Source organism: Topomyia yanbarensis, chromosome 1 (genome assembly GCF_030247195.1).
Source record: "Topomyia yanbarensis strain Yona2022 chromosome 1, ASM3024719v1, whole genome shotgun sequence".
Classification (NCBI taxonomy): domain Eukaryota; kingdom Metazoa; phylum Arthropoda; class Insecta; order Diptera; family Culicidae; genus Topomyia; species Topomyia yanbarensis.
The window spans coordinates 213,756,845-213,777,530 of record NC_080670.1 but is presented as its reverse complement, the minus strand read 5'-3'; the positions used below and the strand labels follow the sequence as shown (position 1 = coordinate 213,777,530).

Below are 20,686 nucleotides of genomic sequence, written 5' to 3'. Positions count from 1 at the left end.
TAAGTACCGTCAATATTTAAAAAGTACATGACAAATTGACTGTAATTTAATTACTTGAAAGTTTGTAAATACAGATCTATCTGTATTTTAAACACAGACTAACAGACATAACACTTAAAAACAAAGCTTCGCCCGCTTTAACGGTCATTTTAAATATATTTGTAGTTGGGACTGTGGCCACATTTGAAATTATGGCGCCACTGATATATGAACAAGCATATGGGGGATAGACCACTAGTGAAAAATTGCTCCCAAACCTGAGGGGTAACCCACCAGTAAATGAGTGTTTGGGACCGTGAATAAAAGGTGGAGCTAGTGTTCTGGGAAAATGGTCGGATCGATGTTTTTTGAGGGAATTTCCTCATAGTGTTATGTCTGTTAGTCTGTGTTTTAAATGCGCAAAATATTTTAACTACCGCTTTTATGTACTTTAAGTACTTGTACCAAGTCATTAATTACATTAAGTATCATATTAAGTACAGCAGAAGTAGTTTTAATTACTTTCATTAATCACTTTAATTACATTTAAAATTCACAGACGTATTTTCAATACGACGCACTCAAATCTGCTAGTGCTGGCCCCTCGTGTGAGATCTCTTGATGATGGTTCCGTTCCTTTGAACATCACATCTTCACACCTTCGAATCATATGTTCCGGTTATTTTGACGCTTGATTTTGATCCATCCAACGTCATACGAATCAGCTTATTCACTTTTATCCGAAAACCATGGTCAAGCAATAGGTGTCAAAGCTCGTTTCACTAAATTGTACGCCGCCTTGAAATCCACAAATCGATGGTAAGTCCGCAAATTGTATTAGCGGAATTTATACAAAATTTGTCGCAGGGTAAACATTTGGTCAGTCGTTGATCGTCCTTCTCGAAACCGGTTTTGCGGTATTCACCGATAAAGTATTCAATCGACAGAGGCAGTCTGCTAAATAGAACACGAGGCAATACCTTGTAGGCGGTATTGAAAATCGTTATACCTCAATAGTTATTACAGTCAAGTTTGTGCCCTTCTTGAACAAAGGACATATGAGGGCATCCAACTAATCCGCGGACATTTCTTCGTCCAGATTATTCTGATCACGCACTATATCTTTCCCTGCTCTGATCTTGTAGATGCATCAAACTTCCAGCTTCTGGCCTTGCTTGTCGCGTCGGTCGCTCTTTGGAATACAGCATCAAACGGTGATGCTGTTGTAGTGTGACCGCTTCATGGACCTGCTGCCACGGTGCGTTCAGATTATCTCTTATCGGACGATTCGTCCGTCGAACTTTTGGGCATAACCCTCGGAAACATACCCAGCCGATAGTCGCTGGATGTTCAATCGTATGGGTCTCTCACGCCTAGAACTGGTTATGTTGGACAGTTTTGCGCTGATCTTACACACCACTGCGAATAATGGTCAGAGGCGACGTTCGGTTCACGGCTTTTTGATCCTTTTTGGCTTACGAGGCGACTTCCACCTCGATGGGTTCTGGCTTCACGAAAAGCAATTCTTTGCGATACTTTTGCGGCATACATTTACTTCTTCAATACTTCCGGAACCTGTATAAACAAGAAACATTTATCAATTATGTCAAGGGACTGGCAAACTGCTCCGCTTCGTCCCCCACGATTTATTGTCATGATGAGAAGTTAGCCCAAACTGTTCAACCTTCTCAAACTGATACACTCGGTAGATACCATGTGTATTGCGGCCATGTGAACCGACCTCCTGTCGGAAACAGTTGGACGACAATCCAGCATATTTTATTGGCAACGAGGCTCACGATGATAGGCAGCGATAGATTGCTCAGGTACACAGATAGATACTTCTCATCAGCACTGCCTTATTCCATCTTCTCGCTACCTTTTCCGACGACCTTATACAGTTCCTCATAGACCTGTGAGAACTGGATTACTCCTTAAAAAGGGTTACTTCCTTGCGCATGAAAAAGAGAATGTAAAGCGGTGTATAGTCCTTAGCGTTTAAGGTATGCACAACAAGCTGAATCAGGGCTTTTTCCAAGAAGACAGCAGAACCCGTCAAAACATATCCCCTTCCGCCTGAAACTATATCACCTTTCTCTTCGTTTATTCCGTTTATGGTCCATCATAACGATCAGATCAACATGCGAATATTTCAACCTTTGCTCGCAGTCACCGTACGCAAAGGCCTTAGTATAAAGGTACACAAAGTGTATGCAGAAAGTAAAGCCAAAAAGTCTACCTATCGAGCAAAATTAGAATCCAGCTTTGCTGCAATGGTATCAGAGATGGATTCCAGTTGTGCTCGATAGTTAGACTTTTTTTTACTTCACTCTTTGCGCGACTGTTTTCTTTAAACTGCGACCGTACGTTCTCTCGACGTTATTCTCGGCCCCATCATTGCTGTCGGGCACACTTTTGTGCAGATTATTGACCATTCTCATAGTGTAATGTTTCTTTCACTTTCTGCCTCGCAAAGCATATTTTCGTTATCTTATTACAGCACATTTTTTATCTGACTGATAGTCAGTTTTTAAGATCTTCACTCTTCAACGACTACAAATCGTTTCCGATGGTTTCCAGTACCGACATTTTGCAAATCCCTCTCGAGCAAACATAGCGGTATGTTTTCTGAACAATTGGTCCGTGTTAAGTCAGACCGGACTAAATCGCAAAACATCAAAAAATGAGAGAATGGTGGCACTGAGTAAAGAATTTCTTCAGCTACATTCTACTTTTGCCAAATTTGAAATATGGAACAATAAACAAGAGTTATGGCAATTTTTTTTACTATTATAACGTAAAGAATGCTGCGATTCAAACTTTAAACTCATTTTCTCGAAATTAATACATTGTCACTTAGTCCGGTCTGACTTAACATCGACCAATTGGAGAATTTATTTTTTTTGAAATCTGACCAGTATTTCTATGACAAGTCTTACTTGACCGCTTAAAACACTACTTCTAGTCTAGTCTAGTCTACACATACACAGCCAATACATGTAGGGATCCTGGAAAATTGGAGACGTTCGCCCACAATTTTTCTTGTCATTTTTTAACATTTGTGGCACATATGGAATATGACACAAGCATTAAAGCGGCCAGGCCAACTGTGCAGCGTACAAAATGAAGATGATTCAAAATCATACGGCAATCAAACTATTCAATCAATGAAGAATTTAATCAACGAATTATTTTGAACCTTGAATAAGGAAGAAACGTGGACAACCGTACACAACCGTTTCAATTTGATGGGGGTTTGATAAATCGTTGGGAGTGACTTTGCTAAGAGGGTTAATGTCACTCCTTTGGTTCCTGGGATGGGACAGCGGTATTTAGCCCTGTCCTGACTAATGAGCCAAGGTTATAGCGCCTTTACTCGCTCTTTACCAACCTTATAAGCACGATGAGGGTTAAAGAATCAAAATATAATAATAATTAAAATATGTTGTAAAAAGAAAGATCTCACTAAATTGTCTGCTTCGTAGAATTCTTGATCCAATAATGAACGTCGTCTCTGTCTGGTCGTTAATGATGCTGTGTGGTTGTCTTTTCGTTCCAGACAACGGAGTTGGTGTTCAAGGATTTGATGTTCATTGCTAGACACAGTACCATTAATCATTCGTTCCATGGTGACAATCATTTTCAGCGGCATGCAGCGATCCTAACTCTTGATATCTTGATTCTTGGGGAGGAACGCATCTGACACCCAAAACCTTCCGCAACCAGTCCGACTCATCCAGGAAACTGATATTCCTGAATAAACCGTCCCAGGATGGTTACAGGTAACTGCTCAAAGTGGTTACTCTCACCACTGCCGGCTTCCGTCAACCATAACTGCAAACTCAGTTCAAACAATGATTTGGCAATTCTCTTCCTTCACACAATGAATAAATACATTTCAAAACTGCAAGGACTGAATTTTATAAATGAAAAATACGTGACAGGTTGTGAAAACGCGTCCGTCTTTCGCCAAAGCCTACTCTGTTTTTGACCGCTTAAAAAAAAGAAAAAGCACTACTTTCGAAAAAACGCGTTTAAAGAAAGTACGGTGTATAACTCGATTGTAGTACCTTACTACCCAAGCAACCAAAAGTTCGTATAAGGGAGCTGCATAAGCTTCTCGTTTTAAGTAATTTTTAAGTACGTTTTATGTTCTAATAGCGGCTTAAGTAGCGTTCAAGTTCGATTAAAGCTTAAGCAGCTTGAAAGTTCGCTAAGAACTTTACTGCCGTGATACGCATAACAGTCCCACCTGCATAGGAAACCCATAGCAAATGGAACTGTTATGCGGATCACGGCAGTTTATGTGAACTTTAAAGTGTGCTTTTTAAGTATTATCCGAACTTCTGGTTGCTTGGGTAGTTACCCGAATAGAAATACACAACAGTATTACAGCATGTTTTATTGTTACATTACAATGAAAAACAATGTTATTCTGGAAAATTTACAATGGAAATATAATCACATTTGTTGTTTCTACATCCAATTTCATTTTAAACCCGATTTTTACATGGAAAAAGGGGGGTCGTCAAGGGATGTAACAATGAAAAAATTGATCTTTTCCCATACATTCTGAAATCAAAAACATCGATTTACATTGTTTTTCCGTTGTAGATTTTGGAGCCATGAAGGACTGCATCATAAGTACATTGATGTTACAAGAAAAGTTGCTGTTAACAAATAAAACTGTTGTAAATTAAACGTTTCTACGATCAATTTCGATATTACTTTCTGTTCGGGTAATCTGCTATACTGGGGCCGTTGAGCTCACCTTTTTCATCACGAAAATGGTGTTGGTTGTCCATATTATTGAATTTGGGCCTGTTTTGCCACGACACCCACTGTACCTTCAGAACGAGTTATACGTTCACCGTCGAGTCGAGTAGCACAGTAGCTTCATTCCCTAAGGTAATTTCCATCACCTCCAGACCTTGAAATATCGATGAAAATTCTTATGGTTGAAGATGCTGACTGCCAAATAAGTCGCAACTTTGACCACCTGCCTGTCCGAATTTGTGCAAATGTTTTGGCAGATTCCACTATTCAGAGACTCATTGTTGTGTTGGGTGTGAGATCCTAAGCATCTTTCTTTTAAATCATTAGATGATAGACTTTCGTAGATCCTGACATGTTCGAAAGTTTCTTTTTGCTTCGGCCTGACGCCACTTGCACCAACTGTCCTCCTCGCCGGGTGGACACTATGAGTGTTGGAGATTTTCGTTCGATGACGAGCAGTGCTCGAGGGAAGCCCAGAATGCATTTCGCATATGTTCTAGTTTCTCCGAATTGCCAGCTCATAAAATTTTGTTAGATCGCCAATTTTTTTGTCCGTTAACTTTCCCTTTCCTTTCCCACCGATATCTTTGCTTTTTTTTCTTCAGTTTTCGTAATCTCGTTCTTATATGCTTCTCAACATGTCCGACACATTCTTTCTTCCGTACAATTATCTCGTCCCCCAAAAAAAACTGGTCCTAGACGTAAAAATTGTAAGACTAACATTTAATTTTCTCTATTTTTTTTTGTTTTTTTAGGGCATTAACCATTTGGTCTTTCGCCCGCTTTAAATAAATCTTTAGGACTACGGAAAAAAGAAAATCGTGTGACAGATTTTTAAATCAAGCCTCAAAAGGTTTTACATCGTCATGGCATGAAAATTTTACAAAGTTTTCGATTTACATTTTTTAACTAATCCGTTTATTACATTCGAAAAAGGACTTCCAGTGTGTTCGGTGAAGTAGCCACATATTTTTCAGTGGGTTTCATGAACTAAAATGTCAAAATCTGTTTTTCTCTTTCATCACAAAATTTATTTCTTCGTGGTGAAATGTTCAAAGTGAAATGCAACAATAAACAGTCTTGGAATATCGAGCAAATATCCTAGTGCAGAAAAGTGACGTGTTCGAGAAGCTGTTTCTATCGACGAAAATTAACTTCCACTTTCAATGGCTTATGCCAGCTGTTTCTCCGGAAACTTTTGTTCAAAAGCAAAGTAAAGCAAGCTAACTACAATGGCCACCCCGGAAAAAGATAACTGTTCCTCCACTAACTCATCGTCGCCGTCGTCACACTATGCTTTGCACGTAGCACTGCAGACGATGAAGGACCGCTGTCAGACTTTGCAAAAGCGACTGAGCGCCCTGGAGGAGGAAAATCTCTCGCTTCGTATGTCCAAAACTACCATCCAAAGCACCGATGCAGCGCACTGTTCCGAATCGGAACGTCGAGTTTCGAACCAATCCGAGCTGGAGGTGCTGCGCGAGAAAGTTTCCGAACTGTCTCGCCAAAAGGTCCAACTGATGGATCACATATCGATGGTGGCCGCCGAGAATCGACAACTTTGGGGTCGTCTTTCCAAGCTGACCAAGGACGCCCAAACGTTGGGCGAGTCGGTTGGACGGATGAAGGATTCGTCCGTTCCAGCGACGGTGCTGGGTGCTTCCCAGAATTTAATACGATCGAAAACGTTCACGAAAAATGCACCGAACCCTAAGCTGCGGGATAGGTTGCCCCGGGAGGGGGGTGATGGAGGATCTTCCACTTCGGAGGAGGAAATTAATTTGGATTTGGAGGATGTGTCGCTGTTGAACAATTGTGGATTTGTGGATAGTGGTGCGGGAGGTGAGATGGGATATCTACAGCAAGACGGGGAGGATTTGCTGCTGTTCGACGTGGAAAATAATCCGGATGCGAAGCGGTGCACGGAAGGATTGCTGGATATTCAGAAAGAGTTGCTGCGACAGCAGACGGTGCTGAAGGTCGCCCTTGGAAAGTTGCAAATTACGAGAGGTATGGGTTTTTTTTGAAATTTGCGGATATTTAATGTTGTAATATTGTTTTTTTTAGAAACATGTCAATCATGCAAAAAATGTAACACAAACAGCAAACCGCAGATGGTGGACAAAACTGTGGAAGTTGGCAATGATCTACCGAAGCAAACCTCGACTGAAGATTTTCCTCTGCCGGAGATCCCGAAGGTTGCTGCTGCTGCTATGGAAACGGTTCCTGCTGTGAAGCTAAACGCTGCAGCAGAAACGGAAGCCAGTACGCTGAAGTACGTGAACCTGCTGCAGGAGAAGATTAAAGCGGATGCCCTGGATAAGATGTGTCCGATGTGCGGCAAAATCTACGTGAAGAACAGTCCGTTCGATGAGTTCCAGGAGCACGTCGAGTCACACTTTATCGATACCGACAACGAGCTGGACCTGAGCCTGGATCGGACCTACGAGTACATTTCGCAGACCGTGGGCAACTTTTGACCTGACGCCGAGCGGAGGATTTATTTTTTCAGTGAACTGTGAACCTTTCGGGATCCTCCTCGTTTCGGGTTTTATTTTTTTCGTTTTCGGTAAGATTTTAATACGGTTGGTTGAACTCATGAATGATGAGTATGCTGTTGGACTACTATATAACACTTATGGCTTATCTGTAATCAATTTTAGATTTAGTACCGATCAGTGAGCGACAATGTGGCGCTACCATAGCTCTGGCATATTTTATATTTACCGTTGATGCTTCTGTAGCATAATAAATTATCCTAAGCGATTGCAAGAGATGTTGTCCTTATGAAATGGCGTGAAAGAATACGTTTATGAAGATTCAAGGTCGGCTCCACGCTGTATTTCCTTGGCGTAGCATCGCCAATGTGTTGATAATGCCACAGGGAAGCAATCTAGAACTATGGCCGGACGTACAATACACCAACAACATCAACAGTTATACAGTCTAGCAAGAGTGACTGCTAAAAATTAGTCGAGCAGCCGAAAAAATTATCGGCGAGTCCGAAAGGTAATTGTTCTTTGAATCGTGCTGCAATCTGTACCCAAATTCCAAGACAAAATCCATTAATGATGATAATGACAGCCAATCGAAGACGAACGTTTCAATATCTGTAAACAGAAAATTACCAGAAAGCGCAAACATTGCACGTTTCTTTCGTCATTCGACAATGATTGCATAAAATTTAAAAAAAATCTGCAGCGTAAATAAATAAATCATTCAGTCGGCATCAATCGGCCATTGTATGCTCACTTGCTTTCGATTTGTCCATCATGCACTGTATCGATTCCAATGAGCTGTTGCCGAAAAAAACCCGATACGTTCCTCTATAACGGTCAAAAGAGAGAGAGAGAGAGAAAGTTAAAAAGAGAGCAAACACTAATAAGCCCATTTTGATCTAATGCGATGTCACCCGAGCATATCATATAGCGGAATAATACACACGACACAGATTGGTAGGCGCTGATTATTAACACCCAGATCGTGTGACATTGCTATGCAACCCGTTTCCAGGTCGCTATAATGACAACTGCGATTTGTTTTGTCTCACCGCCCCAGTAGCAACAAACAGTCAGACGTCGCAGTATGACATCTGTCGCATCTTTCATTCAAAACAGTTTGGGTGGGAAGGAAACGGTTGTCGATGATGATTTCCGATATGCTCAATGGGGGTGACGCGCAACAGACGCAATCGACAATCGGTATACGCGCTTGGAATGATTTGGAGAAAGAGCGACAGAGAAAGAGAGAGAAAGAGCAACAATCGGCACGGCATTTAGAGGAGACGACGCGTCGCTGAAATGTGTGTATATTGCACCCGCGCGCGTTTGTCACGACGACTCGTCATCTCATATCAGAGCAGGCGACTGTTGAGAGACACGTATAATTTCGCGCACGTAGCACATTAGCACACATATTATTGGACGCCGCTTTGTTGGTGTTTTTTTGATTATTTTGGTTTACCCCGATGCAAGGCGCAATACATCATAGCAACACTATTATTGTAGTACCGTCATCGGAATCAGTCAGTCAGTCAGTCGAGTGTCATTGGCATTGATGACAATCGGTCATTATTAGTGATACACACGCCGCAGAAGGTGGCAGTGGGCGACAACGGCAACGACGACGACGACGCGAACCCAGAGACGATTGGTCAGCAGCAGCAGCAGTAAGGTAGGACAGGACACGAAACGCGGGACAGGAGCAGGTATAGCAGGCCAAAAAGCAACACCAGTGTAGTAGAGTCGCAGCGAAAAGCACGACCATCAGCAGCACCAGTAAGTCCTGCGTCAGGTGAAGTGCTGCGAGTGAAGAGTTCTAGTCAAACGCACACAATCGAGAGAAGACGATTCCAACGACGGCCAAGACGACGACGACGACGACTACGACGGCAAAGCAGGAGGAAGCAACAGCGAAACCCGAAAGGAGCGAAAGTGAATTCGTACCCGTGCAAAGAACATACAGAACAGAGTGCTCCGGTGACAGAGAAATCCTATTAGAAGAACTACCACAGCCAAGGGTATCCCTTCTCTTTTCGCTGTTAGTGCGTGAATCTAGTGTCACGAAGCAATAGTTCAGTGAATTAACCAGTGATTGTTGGAAGCTATTCAAGATGATGATGGTACGTACTGAAAAAAAATATTTTCCCCAATTCATTTCATTCGAAATCAAACGAAAAATATGCCTACTACGATTTACACGAACCAAGGCTGCCATCCCAGGAAAAAAAAGTTAAGGCAGTGAGCCAGGATTACACACCGTCGGAAACTTTTGATTGAAGTCTCTTTTTAGCCTCTTCTTTGCCTCCTATCAATGCAAATAAAACAAATGGGATTCTTTTCGTCGTTTTTTACCTCGGTTCTCCGCGTTCTTTTCTTTTTGTTTGTGTTGCGCAAATACGTGCAAGTACCAGTATGCGCTGATGTTGGTGACTTCCAAACATCATCATCAGCACCCATTGAGGAGCTTTCGCTGCCATGCGTGGATATGTTTGTGTATGAATGAGTAGCTGCGCGGTATGAATGTAACCAATACTCGCAGAACAACGCCTGCTGCGCGTTCGATAAAAATAAAAGCAAATGGCAGCGATTTCACCGAAACTGGATATTCTGCTGACAAACGGGCTGCTTTATTTACATTTCGCCTTCGGTCAGCAGTTTCAGCTGACTTAGCTAGAGCTCAGTCTGGTTTACTAATGGTAAATAGTAGTTCTGTTTCGAAGTAGGAAAGCAAGAGATTTTTCTACTTGGCGGTTTTTTCACTTACCATCGCCACCCCCCCAAACAAAAGTGGAAATTTAGAAATGAGCTACACAGCTGCAGCAGGGAAAGGGTCCACGTTTGGTCGTGTTGGTGTAATGGGTATGATGCGGTTTTGGTACAAGGCATTATGCTTTTGGAAAAGCTTTCATAGCACAAATCCCTGTGGATATTGTTTTTATTTGTTTTATTAACAGATGTTTTATGAAGTCTAGCATTGATTTGTTTAAATATTGAATTTTACGTATTTTTCTGTTGTCGGTAAAGTGATTTTGAATTGGATGCGCAGTTAGTGGAACTAAGATTAGACAGTGCAGCCAGATTCGCAGTTTTGGTAGATTTTTTCCAAAAAAAAAAACGAATTTGACTTTTAATTAAATAAAATGTATAATGTATAATGGCATTCCAGTAATATTAACAGCGCAAATGCGATATGGACTGCTTAAGAATTAAGAAATTATGAAAAAACGTGCAATCAGCACCACCGAAGAGGTGGAAAGCGATGTGCTGCTGTCCAGAAACAGGAACAAAACACCCAACCTCTGACAAAATCTACACGCAGAAAAAAGCTTTGTAGGTTCAATAAAAATATGGGTTAAATAAATAAAATTAGTGGTCGGTAGACAATAAATTTATTTATTGAATTCAATAAAATTTATTTATTGTTTCAACAAAAAAATTATCGTTCCCATTTTTAATAATTTTTTTTATTGAAATTTTTAAAAAATAATTGAAATAAAAAATGTTTGTATTGAAAGCAAATATTTATTTCTGCTCTAATATAAAAAAAATTTCCGAACCAATAATTTTGTTGGTTAATGTGATAAACAAATGATTGGAGTCAAAAACAAATACAGTAGGATTCCGTAATATTTTTTTTCAGTTGCCAAAACTAGAACCGTGCCAAAAATTGAACCTTACCTTTAAAGCTTTTATTTTCAATTTGTGACATTATAAATGTTACAAGATCATTAATTATATAAGAATATGTGAAATGGAATGAAATAATAGAAAACATAAACAAATTTAACTTTATTCGCTATGCCCGCCCCCATAAAATATAGTAAATGACTCCTATGTTTGGAAATAAAGCATGCCAAAAACGGAACAAGCCAAAAACACAATCTAACTTTATGGTCTAAATATGCTAAATTTTCCAGTGTGTAGAAAATGCAGCGATACACCTTTTTGTTGTCAGTTCTATGCAGTATTTCAGGCTACCGAAATCGGACAAAGCGTTGTTTAAATATTTCTCCTTATTTTCTAAATTTAACCACACAAACTATTTATCATCATTTTGATTGAATTCTCTTAAAGGAGGCAGTAAGGTATATCCGGCAAATAAAGTTGGTTTGGCCGTGCAAAGAATATTAGTCTATTCAGTCAATTTCCATACAATAATCCAACATTTCAACAATATTTTCCTAAATCCGACGGTGAATCTTCAGAAGGCACACCATAACTAAACATCTTCTGGGCCAATGCTCTTGATACAAAATAATTATTTTCGTTGGATTTTTGTTAGCAAAAATTGGATTTTCGGCTTCAAAGTAGAAAAACTCAAAAATTAAGAGAAAAAAAACTCTTATTGATTGGAAAATGATGCGAAAGGGACTAAGTAAAATTTCGAAAGTTATGATGCACAACGCAAAGCAAGTTTTCGACGAGACGCCTCCGGAATTTTTACCCACTCAATTTTCAGTAGATTGTGATGAAAATTTGAAGAAATATTGTTCAATTGTGGCGTTATTATTTTGAAATTGAATAATTACACTAACATTTTCTGTATCGCCACAACAATTCTTAAAAAAAAATGTGCCGTTTTACCGAAACTAAGGGAAGCAAATAGACATTTTTGAAGATATACAACATTATTAAGGCCATTACAAATCTTTTTTAAAAATTATGTCCAAGTACAATTTTTTTTCTGGGTCAAACAAAAAATAAATATTTCTTTTAATAAACGTATTTTTGCCTTTCTCAATAGAAAGGTATTGCAATTGCTCTGAAACCCGACTTTATAACGGAGGCCCGGAGGGCCGAGTGACATATACCATTAGATTCAGTTCGTCGAGTTCGGCAAATGTCTGTGTGTGTGTATGTATGTGTGTATGTATGTATATGTGTGTGTGTATGTGACCAAAAATGTCACTCATTTTTCTCAGAGATGGCTGAACCGATTTTGACAAACTTAGTCTCAAATGAAGCAACGTTCCCATGGGCTGCTATTGAATTTCTAATAGATCCGACTTCCGGTTCCGGAATTACAGGGTGATAAGTACGAACACGCAGAAAATGTCGATTTTAATAAATTCTGCAATGAATGTATAAAGGTGAAAAATTTTCCAAAATATGACCACAACTGCTTCGATTTGTAGTATTAGGTCACTAACATCCATTCAAAGTCTATTTGGCCACATTGGCCACCATCTTCGGTTCCGGAAGCCCCGGCGGAAGTATATAAATTCAGAATAACAGTCACATCGGTTTCTCGGAGATAGCTAGACCGATTCGACTAAACTTGGCCTCAAATGAAAGGTATTGCGTCCCCGTAAATGGCTATTTAATTTCATCCCGATCCGACTTCCGGTTCCGGAGTTGCAGGTTGTGGCGTGCGATCACATAGCAAATTGTGATTCAAACCGATACTCCGATGAAAGCAAAAAAGGTAAAAATTTCGCTAAAATGTCTCTCAAACAACTTAAATTTGCTGTTCTAGGTCACCGACGGCCAACCAAACTTTCGTTGACTACATTGACCACCATAGACGGTTCCGGAGGTGCCCGGGAAAAGCGGCCATCTTTCAAAATTTACGAACTCACATCAGTTTCCCGGAAATGGTTGGGCCGATTTTCACAAACTTAGTCCCAAATGATAGCTATAATATCCCCATAGATGTCTGTAAAATTTCGTATTGATCGCTTATATGGGTCCGGAAATATAGACTAAATCGTCCGGTCACATATGAAATTCCCATATAAGCCGGAACTCAAATTTTTTTTTCAAATGGGGGACCTCATGAAATTTCAGAAATCGAATTCGTATTTTTGATGCCAAACATCTTTAAAATGCATGAAACGTCGAGATTTTATGTTATCTCGAAAAAAATTTTTTTATAAAAATCGACTTTTTGGGACTTTGCCGATTTCGCACCTTTTTTCAGTTCAATATTACCGTGGCTCTTTTTTCTTTTTCAAAATTTTAGAACTCGAATAATGATATTTTCCTGTATATAGTTGTCATGTGATGTATAATAATAAAATGTAATATATGCATTTAAAAGTTTTTAATGAATATAAACAACGCACACATTCTCGTGATTCATGATTGAGAAAGGCACAATTGCACCGCTAGGTGGATTAAAATAGGTTTTTTCTTTTTACATTTTCTTTCGATTGTTCTCGTGGACGTTTCCGCAGGGTGATTTCGTGTAGCGAGGTTGAGCTATTTGTTTTACTTGAAAAATTCAAGCAAATATTACTGAATCAATCGAAAGTTCATATAAGAAAGGGATGCTAAAGTTTTCGTTTAAAATAATTTTCCGAACAGTGCTATTTCTAAATTCCCAATAAAAGCTTGAAAGTTCTCTAAGAACTTAATGTAAACATTTAAGAGTACTTTAAGGTATTACCTTTGTGTTGCTTGAATAGTTTTCGTTTTCGTTCCGACTTTACACACAAGGCATGAAAATCGGTCAAAGATGACCCTGCTTGATAACAATGCACATAAACAGGATTGCAACATTTCACTTATGGACCTTTAGGAAACATTCTAGAATGAATCCAAAGGTAAAGTGTGCGTCAATGGATTTATTTATCTCAGATATAGTTTTCTCTGACATTTTTTTCTATTGCGTATTTCGCATACAGTAGCCTGGCGAACGTACATCCTGTGCATACTATAATTTTTCGAACTCTAGTGGAAACATCAGCTTTGGTTTATCGCTTGTGCTTGAAGACTTGTAGATTTGTTTGTTTGGTACATAATAGTAATTCTCGGTTCCGTGTACATCTTCAAAATCTTTGCATTTTCTCCATCTTGTTGCGCAGTAGGTAGCCACATCAGAGAAATTCATTTGACAATCGTACGGATTTATGAAAAATGTATAGCAATCATCAGTTCATTTTTGCCTTTTTCATATAAGGAAGACTGTGCAATCACTCTGAAACTCGACTTTTTAAGCTACACCCGGAGTGTCGAGTATCATATACCACTAGATTCAGTTCGTCGATATCTGAAAATTTCTGTATGTTTTATAGTATGGTTAAATAGCTTCAAAAGTGCATTGGTCCTAGGTGGGACTCACTTTTGTGCCTAACCACTACTAACAGTCCTTACTTTTCTTCCTTCCTTTTGTTCCACGAGACTGCATCGAAGCGTTATATCGTGGAGAGGCTGATTCAGTCTTAAGACAAAATGATACATTGGAGCGGTTTAGCTCCGAACACCTATTCGGTCAATCGCAGTGGTGAACTTCCTTTAGCCATTTGGCTCCCGTTTCTGTGAACCATTTAGTTCCTGTTTTCGCGAACCATCTCAATTTATCGGCGGAAGTTCTCCCGATACCGATACCCGTTGCGTGAGTCATTTAGCTCCCAGTTTTATCGCAATCTACTCGCATAGTCCATAAATCTTACTCAAAGGGCCAACCAGTACTTGGCGAGGACGGTTCGGCGATACCGGATGGAGCGTAGCTTCTGGTTCGCTGCTTCTGGTTCGTTGAAAACTCGATGACCCACCGCTGGTGCTTCACTCAACCTACTCGATTTTGTCCCTGACGGTGAAACTAGTCTGCTCACATGTTTCGGTCCGGCGATTCCAGCTGGTTCGTACACTGACGCCTCAAGCAAAGCTGTGGTTGCTCTCGCAGCCTTCCCCTTAACATAATCGTCATGACTTTAAAAGTTCAAGTCGATGATATATTCTCCGACCGCGATTTTCGCCTGTTGCTGTCTTTCGGCTGCTAGTCATCACCAACTCTGCTTTATGATGAGCAATTGTCTCCGTATCGAGTGTCTCCTCTTCTAGCGATTATCCGATTACTTGGAACACCACATCATCCGTGATGCCGAAAATCGTTATATCTCTGGGAAGGTTAAGCTTCAATACTCCATCGTACACTGCGTTCCAAAGCGTCGAGTCGAGGAACGTCAGTTGTAGTTGTGATTCTCCCTTGTCTGTCTCGTAGATCAGTGGTCGGTACTGAAATTAGCTCTATAATATCCTGCAGGGTTACTCATGCTGTACAGCGAATGGGCGATTGCTTCCCAGCTAGTACTATTGAAGCATTCTTCACGCCTAAGGTAATCACCACGCAATAACGATGTCCTTATCTCTGCTGTCTCCACAGCTCCCACAACCGTTTGGAGGGAATTCACTGTAGACCTGCCTATAAGGAAGCCGAATTGCATTACATGCCGTTCTCACTGTCCGCGGATGTTGTTCAGGATTACTCTCTCTCTCTCTAACATTACCAAGGTATATATTGACTACGCTGAAAGATCTCCATGTTTTCCCGGCATCGGAAGCAGCATCAGCTTTTGTCGCTTCCAATTATCGGATCGCTTTGAACACATCCGGGCTCCCATGTATCGCTTCACTTTTATGGCTTTCGATATCTCGATCAGCTGTTTGTTGGTAAATCGATCTTCATCTTTGTGATCATCCTCGGCGAAAATAGATTCATGTTGTAGGGAAAACCTTTCGATGGTGACCTCCATCTTCTCCGGGCACCTTTCAGGTGGTGCAGCTGAGCCTTTTATCTTTGTTATGCCAACTTTGTAGGTGTCCCCTAAGGAAGTTCGCGTTGGCTTTGTGGCAATGCTTTCTTGTTCAGCTTGACTGCTTTGTTGAGAGCGGTTCTGAGCCGTGGAGCGCACCTTTGGGGTCATTTGGTCCGTCTTCTCTCGCGTTTTCGTTTACGTCCATGTCGTCATCGGTACTGCATTCATCTTGCTCATCGTCGGATGTTCTTATTTGTTGTTTGTGCTTACGGGTCGCTATTGTAAATCCTTCTTAATCGGTATTGGATGCCTTGTTGGTGGTGTTGGTTGTTGGTTTGGAAACATTTGCTGTGATCGTTGTTACTTCGATGTTGGTAATGGCAGTTGGTTTAGTGGTACTGGGGCCGATCGTTGTTGAGCTGGTGTTTGTGAATGCCCGGTCTGCAGTCGTTGGTTTACCAACTGGTTGTGGTTTAACATACGATGATTCTATACCGACTTTGGTCGCATCAGGTAGAATTTCTTTAGCAGTCTCTACGCAAGGTTTCCCGTGGTGTAGCGGATGATCACAATATTGACAGGTGCGTGACTAGTGTTCGTTGAAAATTTTCAACACCATGAGGTGATTTGCATGTGAAAGTCAAGTAAGAGGGAATAGGTTTTGTCGGACGCATTCTCACCACACGAACGCCGTTGTGGAGTCTTGGGAAGAAGTTCCTCCAAGTATCCTCCTTAACACTATTTACTTCTCCGTATTTTGACATGATTTGTTTGATAGCGGAGGAACTAGTACGTGATGCCAGGTCATGCATATTTATTTCAATACTGTCAACATCTATATACGTTGGGATACTGTATAAAATGTCATTACATTCGATGACGTGTTTCATGTTGTTCTGGGAAGCGAATGATTCCGCTTGACTAATGTTTTTTTAACATATTCAGTACCGCATGACGTAAATGGTGGAATTGCACCGCATAAAGTACCGCAAGCTACGTTGAACTTCAAGTTCACCTTCAACATTTGCTCCCCTTCATGAATTGATGGTATTACCGGATATTTCGTGTAGTGTAGACCGTTTCTCGGTTTCCCATCCCTTGGTATGGTCGCAACACACGCCCTTGTTAGTAGTGTCGTGAACTCATTCGCATTTAGGTTGAAGAGGATACCCTCAAATTCAAGTTCCTCGACGGACACGTTCCTGTAAATGATCGGAGTTTTCCAACTTCACTCGCTTATATATCTCCCACATATTCAAACCGTGTCCTGTTATCAATCGCTTGGAGGTCGCTGTGGATATATCCTCGCACACTTTTCAGTCCATCTTTCCGGTTACTCCAAGGCTACAAAAATTGACATCGATGATGGATTGCCGGCTCTCCCTGCGGTAAGTGCCGATGATACCATTATTTGTAAGATCTATATTTAGCTTTGCTAGAGCATTCTTGATCGCTGATGGCCAGGCAAAGTCCTTTTGATTCCAGCGTCTATCTAGAAAATTTCGTATGTGTCTGGTTCTTGGAATATTTCAGAATTAAAATCTTTTCGATTTCTTGGAAAACGGCTTATTCGATTTTCACAAGCTTGGTCTTAAATGGAAGGTTTAATAGCAGATTTTGATCTGGTTAAGTTCATGCGAATCGCACATATGGCTGCGGAAATACGGTATGAACACTACGATCCCATATGAAATCTTTAAAGGTCGAAAACCTTTCGGTAAAGCTCATATATATTGAATATTGAACCACATATAAATCGCCAGGAGTCTGATTTGAATTCAAATTGTTTCCTTATCGAAATTATTTTCGAATGCAACGATCGATTCTGTCTCTATCGACTGTTGCGTTTAAAATGGAATCGATTCAGAAGTCGGTCAGTATTAGCCTTTCCATGAGATATTTGTTTGATAATACACTGGCGGGTCCTTCGTTCCGCGACCAGCAAACGTTTCATTTGATGTTGGACTGGATTGACGATTTCATTTAAACTTCATATTTACCCGAGAATGGTCAAAATAATTATCATGGGATGGTAATTTCTAAAACTACCATTATAGTTTTCAGTGACGAAAAGCAAAACTCTATGGAAGCTGTTGTTGTTCTAAAAAACCGATTTAATCCACCTAGCAGTGAGATGAGACATTTCTTACACATTTCACTGTTGGATTAGTTTGCAGAACTCACGAGAAGTAGGCACCCAATTAGAGGTGGGATGAAAACAGTTTCTAGTCTTGCTCAAATAAAATCTCGAATAAACTGAATAAATTATAGAAATCAACAAAACGACCGAAATAAAAAAGTAAAGCAAAAAATGAAACAATAGGTTTTTAAATTCATAAAATGAGTAGAAAAATTAATGGAAATCATTATAATTTTGATCCAAATACACGAATCAAATTAGATTAGGTTATTACATAAAAATTAAGATTATATTTAGAAATAGTTATAAGATTAATAGAATAAATTGACTCATACTAACAAATTGAATGAAATAAAACGAATGACTGAACATGAAATGCATAAAATTAAAGATACGAATAAAATGAATCAGATGAATCAAATGAATCAAATGGATCAAATGAATCAAATGAATCATATGAATCAAATGAATCACATGAATCACACAAATCACATGAATCAAATGAATTAAATGAATCAAATTGATTAAATTCATCCAGTGAATACAATGAATCAAATTAATGAAAAGAATGGATGAACAAAATGAATAAAGTAAAAAATAAATGAAATGTATAAATAAAACAAACGAATCAAATAAATAATATGAGCTGGAGTGATAAAATGAATAAAAAGAAGAAAATGAGCAGAATTAAATGCATTGATTAAAATGAAAAATTGAACTACAGTAAAAGGTTATAAATTAATATAAAGAAATAAATTGAATCAAATAAATTATTTGGATGAAATGATTAAAACTGAAAAAGTAGTCAGATTATTAAAATGAAGAAACTGAACAAAATGAATAAACTGGAAAAAAATAATAAAATGCATACAATGAAAACAATGAATGATATGAGTAAAATGCACAAAAAGAATGAACTGATCAGAGTGAATCCAAAGAATGAAACGAATAAAATAAGTAAAATGAACGCAGATGAACAAAACGAATCAGAAGATGCGGAATGAAATTATTAATTGAAATGAAATGGTCATATATTTGAAGCCAGACACATTTTTGAATAAAGATAATGAATAAACCGGATTGTACGAATTTGAAAACCAGAAATTTGCATCAGAAAGTTTTGAAATGTTTTTAAAAATCCCAAAGGCTAATAAATATGCAATGGACTTTCTAGGGCTTCCATCTTTTTTTGGTTTTATTCTTTTTGTTTTCATGCTTTTTTACTTGACGAATTCAAAGTTTACTTTTTGGTCACATATTCCCGAAAAAAGATTTATGTGCAGAACAGAATTTACTGGTCCAGTATTTTAACGCGCAATTGAATATAGTAAAGTGAGACAAGGTCACATGTGCTTTCAAGCCCCTTGAACAGAGAACGACAGAGGGAGAATGCGATTCGTGAATGAGACAGGTAGATATTTCAAAGTTTTTATTTGCATTGAAGTAAATAGTGTGAAATGTCTAGGCTATGTCGATTGCATAAAAGCCGTGTTTGTATTGTTTCGTTCGGAATTCTCGTGCAGGAAATATGGATAAATAAGTCCTATACAGACCAATATTGTGAAAAAGAAATGGTTCAAACTACTCAGTATATCCAAATATGGACGACGATAAGTTAGAAGACACATTGTAGTTGCATCCTCCATCGAGAGTGTGTACTTTGGGGACTTCTTTTCCTGGATCTAATTTGTGGCTATTTTTGGTCTTTGATCCGTTATTTTTCATGAAAGTTCGTACCAATACAACGAATGCGCAACGTTCCGTCTTCCATCTGCACGCCACCATAGATGGTACGCAACACTTTTCGTTCGAAAACTCCAAGGGTGCGTTGGTCCTCCACGAGCATAATCCAGGTCTCGTGGCCGTAGAGGACCACCGATCTAATCAGCGTCTTGAAGATAATCAACTTCGTGCGGCGGCGAATTTTGTTCGACCGGAGCGTCCTCTGGAGTCCAAAATAGGCACGATTTCCCGCTATGATCCGTCTCTGAATTTCATTGTCGTCGGTTACCAGTGAGCCCAAATACATGAATTCGTCGACCATCTCGATTTCGTCACCGTCAATCCGAACTCGGGTGGGAGGTTCACATTGTCGTCTCTAGAACCTCTTCTTCTCATGTATTTTGTCTTCGAAATCCTGGCTTCAGCTTTCAGTCTTTGAGCATATATTTCATTCAAAATTCAATAGAGATACGAATAGTTTAAATATCGCACGTGGAATGTCTCTTTTGAAAATTTCCATCGTCAAACTTTCATATTACCCAGTTAAGCCAAATATTTTTCTGATATGGCCATGAATTTCCTTAATTATAGTGTAGAAACAGGCTTTGAATACAATTGAATTAAAGTTAAGTTGATGTAGCAGTAGACAAAAATAGTTTTGTTTTCTCAAACCTTCGCAATTACAATTAATAAATATTTCAGATTGGCAGAAGATCTTATCACACAACTTAGAAATGCATACAGAAATAGCTAGATAGATGCGATAGAAGAGAGACAGAGAGAGGAAGAGAGAGAGAGAGAGAGAGAGAGAGAGAGAGAGAGAGATGGAGGAGGGGGGGGGGCGTGTGAGGAATGGCAAATGATGGTTAATGCAGACATTATTTTTATAGGTATATTATTTTGATATATTGATTCTTACATTCTTATCATAAATAATGTAAGTAGTAATTTTTGCTCCATAACCAGTATAACCTAAATCTTGCAAAAGAGCTAAATTTTCGCTAGATTTTTGGGCTTCAAACATACAGTTGCTTTCGGTGACGCCACAAGTATAATTATATTAGAAATCTTTTATCTCACTACTAGGT

General features: G+C 39.4%; 1 protein-coding gene across 1 annotated transcript; it reads left to right on the top strand.

The window, feature by feature from the left end:
- Positions 1-5,751: 5,751 nt before the first annotated feature.
- Positions 5,752-7,595, top strand: LOC131691990 (protein spindle-F). Its single transcript, XM_058978812.1, has 2 exons — positions 5,752-6,765; positions 6,823-7,595. The coding sequence occupies exons 1-2, from the start codon at positions 5,988-5,990 to the stop codon at positions 7,233-7,235; spliced, it is 1,191 nt and encodes a 396-aa protein (XP_058834795.1). The 5' UTR covers positions 5,752-5,987; the 3' UTR covers positions 7,236-7,595.
- The last annotated feature ends 13,091 nt before the right edge of the window (positions 7,596-20,686 follow it).

Excerpts from the sequence above, each read along its gene's own strand:
- LOC131691990 (XM_058978812.1), top strand. The coding sequence starts at position 5,988 with ATGGCCACCCCGGAAAAAGATAACTGTTCCTCCACTAACTCATCGTCG. Across the intron at positions 6,766-6,822 it reads AAAGTTGCAAATTACGAGAG|AAACATGTCAATCATGCAAA; the intron begins GTATGGGTTTTT and ends TGTTTTTTTTAG.